This window comes from Petromyzon marinus, chromosome 57 (assembly GCF_048934315.1).
Source record: "Petromyzon marinus isolate PM22_M1 ecotype Great Lakes invasive population chromosome 57, UKy_Petmar_22M1.pri1.0, whole genome shotgun sequence".
NCBI lineage: Eukaryota > Metazoa > Chordata > Hyperoartia > Petromyzontiformes > Petromyzontidae > Petromyzon > Petromyzon marinus.
Window position 1 is genome coordinate 6,687,998 of NC_133723.1, and position 11,406 is coordinate 6,699,403.

Consider the following 11,406-nt stretch of genomic DNA (forward strand, 5'->3'; position numbering starts at 1 on the left):
GTTTGACCATACTTCACCATGACGTAGCCAACCGTGCTAATCGGAGGTGCGGATGGCAGCCATCGCCAGGAATTTAACTCGGGGCACCAGGTTCATAGCGCAGCGCACTAGCCACTGAAGCCACCATTCCCAATCTGACTACTGGTAATAAGACCAAAAGCGAATGAGTCTGGTAACCAGTCTCCTGTGGCTATGGCCTACAGAGTACATTTCCTTATTCTGGACAGAGAAAAGCATTACATGTAAATTATACTGCAGTGCAACATATAGCACATAAAGGAGGCAACATGATTTGTTGGACATAAGTAGTACTTTCTAAAAAAAAAAATCACCATCAGCAGCCATAGTCAATCCACTGCTGGATGACGGATGCTTAAGCCTCCGCCATTTCTCCTGCGATGCAACAATCCACCCAGCACACGCACACCGGTCTCCTGACGTCGTCACCAGGTGAAAACAAAACAAACTAAACACGAGTTGATTTGATCACTCCATCTCCTCGACCGACGTCTTCCATTCCTTGGCCGCCACTCCCATCAATATTGTTGACAGGTCATCACGCGTTCCATCGATGTGTCCTGCCCAAGCCCACTTACATCCCTTAACAACTGATGGAGGTCGTTAACCTGAATATGTTCTCTAATCCATGCTCTTCTTTCTGTTTCTCAAAATAATTCCAAGCGTACACCTGTCTCAACGTGCATGCTCAAAATAAATCATCTGGTGTTCAAAATAACTCTTCAAACACTCACGTATTTCGCACCTCCGATTAACACGGTTGGCTACGCACGGTGCGAAAGAACTTCAACATACGTACATAACATCAAACATGTGACATTCCTCACTGCATGCCGATACAGTATTAATATTATTGAAGCATGTTTGTTTGCATGTTTTACCACAAGTACGTGTGGTTAATGTCGACTTAATTGTTTTTTTTAACATCTTAACACCTATTTTATTGCCAGAAAGGGTAACACCTATTAATATTTTTCATACTGTGATACTGGCAAAAAAATATCCCATAGCTATAACAGTATGAATGTTTAAACTTTGTACATCAGCGTAGATAAAGGGATGACCAGCCTGGAAGCATGAACAGAATTGGCCAAGAGCAATTCTTCCTGTCTTATCAGTGGCAGCCTTGAGTGACCACAGGACTTGTACTTATGACCTCAACTCAGTTTGCAAGGCAAGCATTTATGCCGCAATGTGGCATAACGAAAAAAAAAGTTCATTGAGTAAAAACAAGAAGTTGATGCTTCTCTTTCCAAATGCAGAACTAAGTAAGCCTTTCTGTGTTAAAAAAAATTCGGCTTTTAGCAAACAATACAGTCATCAACTGAACTCATCACACCCACAGCACTTGCATTATTTATCATTTATTATTTAACAAGAATACCTAAGGGCTAAGACAATCTGACTGGGCTAAAATGCATAAATGTGAGGTGAATGAAATCGCCAAAATGTCTTTCATACCGCAATATTTTAACTTAAAACGCATGGAGAAATGTCACAAAAGGAACCGATTATGAAAGGGAACAATGCACTAACCTGATGTACAGCAACTTACAACACGCAAGGCGGTAGGTACAGTGACAAAAACGTTGAAAATCCAATTCGCTGGGGACTGAGCCATAGACAGACACTGTATGTAGACAGATACTGTATGTGATACGTGAACATGTATACAACAAAAGTTACACTACGCACAAATTGAGCACTGAACAAAACTAAAGAGCAAACTGCTTTAAATATTGAATGCTAAGCGGTGTTTACAAATGCAGCACTGTACATTGTTATGTGGTTTGCAAAATACGTACTATAATCACCCAGGAATGTCTGTCCTTAACGCTCGTAACGTCTCTCCACATCGACCAGCCCCCCTCATTTATATTCATGAGCAGGTGACGTCCTCCAAATGGACCCCCCCCCACCCCTCCTTATTAATAATCATGAGCAGGTGACGTCACTCAATATGGAGTACTCCCCCCACTAATAATTATGCGCAAGTGACGTCACTCCACAACGAACAGGCCCCCTCATTAATAATCATGAGCAGGTGACGTCCTGCAAATGGAGGCCCCCCCCCCCATTATTATTACCTACTATGAGCCAAGAATGTCTGTGTGCAACGCTCGTGACGTCACTCCACGTTGACCAGCCCTCCTTATTAAAAATCATGAGCAGGTGACATCACTCCACATCGAACAGCCCCCCTCATTAATAATCATAAGGTGACGTCCTCCAAATGGACACCCCCCCCCCCATTCATAATAATTTGCGGCTGACCTCACTCCACGTGGGGGGCCGAGGCACCTCCTCCCCCCTCCTCTGCGTCAACTTACAACCCTCACTACAAAGGCAGAACCCTCACGTCACGCGATCTCCGTAACGTTGTTGAGACATTAAAGTAAAAAGGACGTCATTATGAACAAATTGCACACGCATTAATGCAATGAATATCACGTCGCGGTCTGCTTTTCACTTGCAAGTTTCAAATTTACTGCAATACACCCGTCCTTCGATGGGCAAAAGGCTAGTAAGCTAAGAAGCCTCCTCCACATTGCGGGTTTAAGAACTTACGTGGCCCATTCTTACGCAACACAATTCATGTGGTTTCGTTACCTGTCCGGCCACACCTGTTTTAGAAACTTAAGGTGTGTGCGCCCACTCTTCCCAAAAGCCGCTCCTGCTAAAGTTGAAAGTGAATCAGACACGTAAGCCCTCATTCGTGGAAAACTGTACGGCTTAAACTTCCATCAGATAAACAGGTCACGTGACTTTCATAATGAGTGCTCAGTCAATACAACTTCAAATTGTAGCACAAATGTTTACCCAAAGGGCATTAGGTTGCCATATCAAGATGTAAGAGCTATTTATTTATATCCACTGGACATTGACAATGCCAGTTAAGCACAAAGGCCTGCTCAGGATATTAAAGGCCTGGAGGATGTTGGGTGAATTATCTGCAAGGAGATGCGGAAAATGTCATGACACTGCAGTACATGCAATAAAGTGTGATATTGCCTCTCGACACTGCCTTGTCCACTCAGCAGGTGTAAAATTGGCATTACGTTTTGTTTTATCTCCAAAAAACATCACTAGACATGATTTGTTCCCATGAAGGACGGTAGAATTATCCTGTCCACGTGTGTGGAATATCTTCATGTACATCGGATTCCTCTCCCATGTAAGAATATTCAAGAACTGGCCATGTATGATTCTCCTGAAATGTCTTCAGAATTTGTGAGCCTTTCCCGAATACATACAAAATAATTATTACAGAATTAATACTATAAGGCAGATGCACACACCATCCTTATTGAGCCATGCACAAACTTATTTCAATGTTTTCATTCAACAAACTTATTGTGTGAAAAGCATGAGCTCAGCAATGTCCTTCTCGAAAATCCACCCGTAAGTTTCAACAGCAGGATGTGGCCTGCAAAAACTTTGATACACACCCTTGGTATCCCTTGCATCACGTTAGAACGACGTACAGTGGCTCTTAACCAGGGTTCGATCGAACCCCAGGCATTCAAGACACACACAGTATAGCAAAGTTCGCACTAATAAAATATATACCTATGTTTTGAAGAAATCATACTTTATTTTTCCAATTAGGAAGGTTTCGGTGAATGCACTGATGAAGCTTGCAGGGTTCAGTACCTCTAATAAGTTGGATCATCTAACCACGGTGGTTAGATGATCCAACTGCATGAGAAGATACATGGGTTGTAGATTTTACTCATCAAAATCATCGGCCATGGTCCATCCACTGCTGGGTGAAGGCCTCCCCAAGCCGACACACCACTTCTGAAGATCCTGCATAGTCCACCTAGCACCTGCCCGCGAAGCGATCTAATTGCTCTGTCTCCTCGGATTTGACTACTTAAATAAAATGAAAGGCATTGTTTCGCTGCTCATATGGGCAGGGAAATACGTGTGGGGTCAGTTTTATCCACAGGAAATTCACTTATCAACCCCAGACGAATGATTGGGCGAGTTGACCACCAATCAGGATGTTAATTTGCAAACTTCCAATGACAGAACAATATTGCAATACTGTTTTTTTAACTATATATCAAATACGTTTTAAATAAATCATTATGAGCCGTTGTGAAACAGACTTCAATTCATCCCTCCACATATACAGAAAATGTTTTTAGTCCGTTGATTAGCCATTGAGTGTTTGGACCAATTTTGATTTAAAGCTTTCGTGACTGCAGTAATTCATATTCTTAGTTTTTTCGGTAAAGTCACGTTGAAGGGAAACAACAAAATAATAAACCAACACACCTGAAGACGACCGTTTGAGTTATGGTCGAAACGTCGTGAGAATTTTTTATTGCTTTATATATATTTTATTATTTTGTTGTTTCCCTTCAACGTGACTTTACCGAAAAAACTAACAATATGTTTGGACCAATGTTTTCCAGTATCATTTAAATAGGCACACTTTGGACCAGTTTAGAGCATCTGGGTAATATTAGAAAGTCAGGCTTGTTAAACCAAATACTATTGGGTTGCCAGATGTTGTTGGCAAGAGCACTGCATAAACAATGGCTGATGGTCTAAAACAAATTTGACAAGGAACTATTTTACCACTATGAATTAACATATTGGTACATCTGCATATGGGCCTTCAACATAAACGTTTTCCAGCAGTATTTGCTTAACGGAACAGATCATAAATAAGTTTTGTTCAAGTTTAATCAGCAGTTTGTGGACTATGAAAATAATGATGCTCAATTGCCAGATGTTATTTAAAAAAATCCTGCTGCAACATGGAGTTAAGACAAAAAAGGAACAACAGAAAATGGAAGGAAAGTAGACACAAGCGGTCGTCCTCAGGCAGAAAAAATATAATCCAGCAGTGGAACTGCTGAACTGATCAAGATGAGACATAAAGAGATTTTACACATGGAATCACATTGAGAGACAGAAGAGGAACACATGGATTAGAGAACTTGCGCAAGTTAAAGACATCATTTGACTATTAAGAAAATAATGTGGGCTGGGCAAGTCGCTAGAACAGATACTGGCCAGCAGTCTAAGAAGGAAATACACCCAAGAGAATGTTCATCATGCGTACATCGTTGCATTGCAACACCGCGAGAGGCGGCGACAGCTTGGGAGGCTTTCATCCAGCAGTGGATTGATCACGACAACTGCCGACGACGACGATAAACAGCCTCTTACGACTGCTGCGGGGGTACTCGATCAGTACAATATTTTTGTTGCACATGGCATAGTGAATACGTGTCCTCTTGGCCGATTATAAATTGAGCAAGGTTGCTGTCACTCAAGGCAGGCAGGCAGGCACGGAGCCGTGGCCTTGAGACCAGTTTGTCCGGTCGCCCCAGGTAAACAACCACTCCCAGCGCACCATCATCACCTCAGGACGCCAACGTGGCACCTGCTCACATTGAAAGGCACTGGACCGGCGTTCGAGGGAGGATTTCAGAAATAGTTCTTCCGCGTCCTTGCTGAATATTTCAAATAAAAAAATAGTTTTTACCTACACCAGTCATTATAATGACTTTCCTTACAATGTAAATGGTGAGCAGGAAGTCCAAATAAATATGAATCTCTACAGGGCCATAACAGCTTTAGGAGAGGGGTAGAGGCACTTGCTGCCCACCCTATTAAACAGATACTAAGACATCTGAGCATATTACATTAATCAATGCGCATTTGTCATAGTGATTATTGGTGCTTCAATAATGCAACCTTATTGTTACCAGCCAAATGTCTGACTGAGCACACGTTTTTATTTAAGTTTCATTATTGAATATTATTTTCATCAGAAAATCTTAACAATGGGATTTCCCCCCAATGCATACACTGTATTATTATATTTGCGTTCGTGTGTTTCTCAGCACTTATTTAAACCGATATCTCCCTTGAAAATTACTCCTAAACTGAATGCGCTCATACCCGGTTATGAATAAAGGTCATTTATGTACGTTTATGTGTCTATGCACTTTTTACGGCTTGCTGTGTATGCATTCTCGATGCAAATCCATGAGAAATAAAAAAAATATTGCAACCATTCCTAATTCAAACGGATGAAGCCCCCACCACGCACACCGTATTGGTCATGCGTTGTTTTTTGACCATACTTCACCAGGCAAGGTCACTGCAGTTTGGGGTCTCCAAGCCAAGGTTAGTTTGCTGTAACTACTTCTACCCAGGTCTCCCCTTGAGAAAGAGACTCCTGGTCTCAAAGGGTTCTCACATGATCCTAAATAAAGGTCTCCTACTGTCACCAATATCTGAGTAAATAATACAATTCTTCACTTATAAATAACGCAATTCAAGACTCTCGCTTTGAGTGGCCAGCCAACTTGAGAGTTCTGCACACACATACAGAACATAAACAAAACGAACATAAAATCTGGCACTGCATTGGATCAAGACCCAAGCAGTAGGCAACCGTCAAGAAAATGTGGAATTTCCATCACTGCATCAAGACCACCATTGCAGATGAGCAATCATGTGTCACGTCTGTGCATGCAGCTTAAGACAGGCAGCAACCTCCCCTCAATAAAAAAAAACTATTATGGCAAAAACAATTTAACATTACACATCAAAATTTATCCGAATGTCAATGGAGACTTGGGGCCCAACGGTGAAAATTCCACATTGTTATGGTGTGGGTCAGTCCATCAAATAGGCCAACCAATGTTGACTTCCAACCAAGAGGTCCTACTTTTATTATCAACAACGTTGGAATTAATGGTTCAGTGAAACACTCCTGACTACGTAATTTGGCGGTCGACTCAACCAATCATCCTTACTGGGTCAATAAACCAGTTTGTGGGAGGTTAACAGTGGTTGTCCTCTATGGACTGACTTCAGGCACAGAAATGTGAAATTTACACTGATCAGAGCCACCTTAGTCACATGGCCTCTCTACGCCATGTTGTTCGTGGATTTTTTACCATACTTCACCACGCTGGTCAATGTACTGTGTGTAGGCTGAACTTCTTTCGGACCGTACGTAGCCAACCGTGCTAATCGGAGATGCGGGTTGGTCAAGTGCTGGGACAGCAGGAACAATTCAGATATCACTTGCCACTGATGTTAGCCGTGGAAGGGACTCGATCTCGGGTTGTCAAGTTCATAGCAGCGTAGTGCGATAACCACTGCGCCTCCCTATCCATTGCAATTAAGATAACAGGCCATTAAAAACGCAACGAGAGGCAAATAGCTCATATCTACGATATCTTATCTGGTAGCTATTAGTGACTTTTGGACGCGAATTTTAACCGTTGTTAAAGAGAAGAAAATACCTTAACGGCACGGTCAGGCGCCAGCAGTTTCAATCAAGTGAGCATCTCAAAGTTTACTTAGAAGTTAAATGTACATATGTACGGCCATTTTTGTCAATCCACTGCTGGATAAGGGAATCGTTACGCCCAGCATAGTGGTGTAAATTCCACATTATTATGGGGGGGGGTGGGCAAGTCCATCCAAAAAGGACAACCAATATTGACTTCCAACAAAGTGGTACATACTCTTTACACTATCGACCGCCACACTGGGTCAGGGCGAGTTGAAGGAGGCGCAACAGAGACCCGGGGAGCACAGAAGTACAGTACAACAGTTGCTTTTTTTCCTGCACCGCTCTCTGCTTCCACACAAAATTGCTCCGCTCGCCCGTATAGCAAACCAGTTTGTTGCTACCCAGGCTCAAACCTGCTTAGCTTGAGATCTGGCGAGAACGGGTCCAATTCCTGCTGATGTTTGGCTACAAGGCTATTTAAAGGCAAGGCGGGAGAGAGCGAGTAAAAATGTAAGCACATAATTTGGCAATTCTGCTGCTGCTGCTACCGTTAACAGTGGTGCACAAAAAAATACAGACTAAATGTCTACACGTTCGTCAATAATACTTGCGTTAAACATTACGTGGACAAATATACGACTGCAAAGCTATATATATTCTTGGTTCTTTCGGTAAAGTCACGTAGAAGGGAAACAATAAAATAATAAAAATATAAAACAATAAAATTATCATGACGTTTCGACTGCAACACAAGCAATCATCATCAGGTGTGAAATTTTTCAAATTTTATTGCTGTGGTTTTCACACCTGATGATGATTGCTTGTGTTGCAGTCGAAACGTCGTGAGCATTTTATTGCTTTATATTTTTATTATTTTATTGTTTCCCTTCTACGTGATTTTACCGAAAGAACTAAGAATATGAATCCCTGCAGTCACGAAAGCTTTAAATCGAGACTGAAAAGCTGTCAACCCATACGGTTTACCCCGTATTCTTGTGCAGGGAAAATTAGTGTTCAGGTCCATACGGCGTACAGCCGTTTCAATACGGGCATCAACAAAATAAGTCATATTTTAAAAACACTTTTTTTTTAAACACGCTTTAATGAAATGTACCGTACTAGTAATGGAAAAAAACTCCACGACTTCCAGGAAGTGGCCCCGAAGCTTGCCACAACGTAAGGGGGACCGTGGGTCAATTACAGCCAACGTCAGTTAACAGTGGACAATTTTGACCCAAGCCAAAACATCTAACATAAAAAAAGAATGTTTTAAATTATAGATTTTTTATTGATAGAATATAGTATTGTCATCAGTATGACATCAGTATACCAGGTTTGCAGTCGAAACCACATTGGAAAGTGGGTTAAAATTGAGTTACAATATTTGAGGATACAACAACGGCAACAAGTTAAATAAAAGCGTGTAATAAATAAAATAAAAACATTTATTTGTGTTTTTCCCTTGTGATGGGGACTTTGTCGGATGAACGTTGAGATTTATAAGGGGCACGGGGTGACCATTAAGGTCTGAACTGGTCTGTAACAGCATAGGGCCACTGTGATAAGGGGTTGACAGGTGTCTGTAGAACTTCTTTCGCACCGTACGTAGCCAACCCGGCTAATCACAGGCGACGTTTCGGGCAACCCGTCTTCAATAGCACATGCGTGCATTCGCGCATAGATCCATTGACAGTATCTCCTTCACACGTGCGTCTCCACATATAAAGTACGTGCGTGTATTCTTACACATCCCTTCAGCCACGCGTAATTTCAGCAGCGTTGAGATCGAGAGGCAATAAACGCTGGGACCGGTTTTGACACCACGGTGTCTCATCAGCAGTGAGGCTTGCTGGGAGGAAATCGATGGTGTCTCTGCCGATATCACAGACACGGATCTGCCTCTGTAGGCTATGGGGGGGGGGTGGTGGGTCCAACCGAGTTCCGACGCTAAAGTGACGGTCCTTCTCCAGGCTGCGCGCTATTGATTTGTATTAAATATACACATTACCGCGCGTTTGCGTCATCGGTGCGCTGTAACGACATTCTCAACGTACACAGTTTCCGGGGTGTTTTTTTTTACACGTAAAAAGGGTTTTCAGAAGCAAAATCTAACACGGCGCGAGAGTACATTTAACGTCGCCAAGTCGTCATCAGATCGCCACTACGACGCCAACAATGCGCAACGATAAACTTTCCACGTACGACAAAAAAAACCGATACTTTTTTTCATATTATTTTTTTTAAACCACACACGCACAACTAAAACAAAAACAAACCGTAATGAGCGCCTTGCCGAGGCACACGGAGCCGCGGCATCCAAACTCGGTGTCGTGCTCAGACTTGTAGTAGCTCAGCGTGCCGTTCGCCAACATCACGTATCGCTCCTGCCAGCCGTGCAGGTAGTTGGTCCACTTGCTAAGCGTTCCCGCGTACTCCACGCCGCCGCACTCGCCTCCGGAGGCCGACGAGCCCGACCCGGACGACGCCGTCGACGACGACGACGCGACCTCGTCCGCGTCGTCTTCGTCGGACAGCGTCGGGCTGTGGTTTTCCTTCATCGCCGCGGTCGACTTTCCCTCAGAAATGTTCTCAATTTTGACGGCGACGACGGCGGCGGCGGAGGGGGGGGTGAGGCGATGAGAGTTGGTCGCACTTTTGCTTGTGTGCCAAGTGCGCACACCGCGCGCGTTAGGGACGACGGTTGTCGAGCGGCGCCAAAAACGTAAACATCCGCGCACGCGACGCGCTCGCGCCCATAGCCAGTTGGCGGTGGGTTGCGGAGGTGGGGGGGGGCGTAACGTGACGCGGAGGGAAGGAGGGGGCGTGTAAGTTTCGGCGGCCCAAGCCAATATGGACGCGAGAATCGGCCGTTAATTTATGCGCGCGCGCGGGCTGTACACGCAATTGTCACGCGCGCGCCGCAAAAGAAACGACGGAAAAAAAGGGGGGTTGCATAAATTATGTTAATGTACAAGCTTAGACTGGTTGTGACGCGTTATGCTAATGAGTGGTGGGAATAATGATTGCCGGGCGTAGTTCGGAACCAATGGAAACGTGAGATGCGACCGTTAATTTATTAATTTATGAGAAGAGCGAGCGTGGGGCGGGGGGTAACGTAAACATTATGTTAATGACACGTGGGCCCATGTTACATAAGTAATGTTGACGTGACACCTGCAGGTAACCGCTCCACCTCGTGGAACCAGTGAAGACACACCGCGTCAACCCATACGGTTCATGCCCAGTATTCTTGTACTAATGTACAGGGAAATTGAGTCCTTCAAGTCCATACGGCGTACAGCCGTTTCAATCCGGGCAAAATAAATGTGATTTAAAGCTTTCGTGACTGCAGTAATTCATATTCTTAGCTCTTTCGGTAAAGTCACTTTACCGAAAGAGCTAAAAATATATATTTTATTATTTTTTGTTTCCCTTCAACGTGACTTTACCGAAAGAGCTAAGAATATGAACATATATTTTTATTATTTTATTGTTTCCCTTCAACGTGACTTTACCGAAAGAGCTAAGAATAATAAAAATAAATGTGTTTAAATTTTGATTGAAAGCTTTCGTGACTGCAGTAATTGATATTCTTAGCTCTTTCGGTAAAGTCACGTTGAAGGGTGACACCTGATGACGACCGTTTGTGTTATGGTCGAAACGTCGTGAGAATTTGTATTTTTTATATTTTGTTTCCTTTCAACGTGACTTTACCGAAAGAGCTAAGAATATAAATGTGTTTGTCTATTTGTTTGTGTTTCTCTTTTGTCATGGTGACTTTGGGGCCGTCCATAAATGACGTCACGCACCTAGGGGGGTGGGGGAGGGGTCAGACATTGTGACGATATGTGACGAGGGGGGGGGGTTTGAGAAATGTGACGTCACATCAGAATGTGCAACTTTAAATAAATATAGACAACACTTTCTACTTATATTGTTGGTTATTTCGGTAAAGTCACGTAGAAGGGAAACAATAAAATAATAAAAACATAAAACAATAAAATTTGAAATTTTCTTGCTGTGGTTTTTATTATTTTATTGCTTCCCTTCTACGTGGTGACTTTACCGAAAGAACCAAGAATATGAATCCCTGCAGTCACGAAAGCTTTAAA

General features: G+C 43.1%; 1 protein-coding gene across 2 annotated transcripts in view; it reads right to left on the reverse strand.

The window, feature by feature from the left end:
* Positions 1 to 10,105, reverse strand: part of LOC116954949 (ceramide transfer protein-like) — a 46,884-nt gene extending 36,779 nt beyond the window's left edge. The window contains exon 1 of one of the 2 annotated variants that reach the window (XM_076052714.1): positions 9,571 to 10,105. In XM_076052714.1, the coding sequence (XP_075908829.1) occupies positions 9,571 to 9,852 (282 nt within the window). In that variant the 5' untranslated portion in view covers positions 9,853 to 10,105. The remainder of the gene's footprint in view (positions 1 to 9,570) is intronic. The other variant, XM_032975817.2, reaches the window with a different exon arrangement.
* Between the last annotated feature and the right edge of the window lie 1,301 nt (positions 10,106 to 11,406).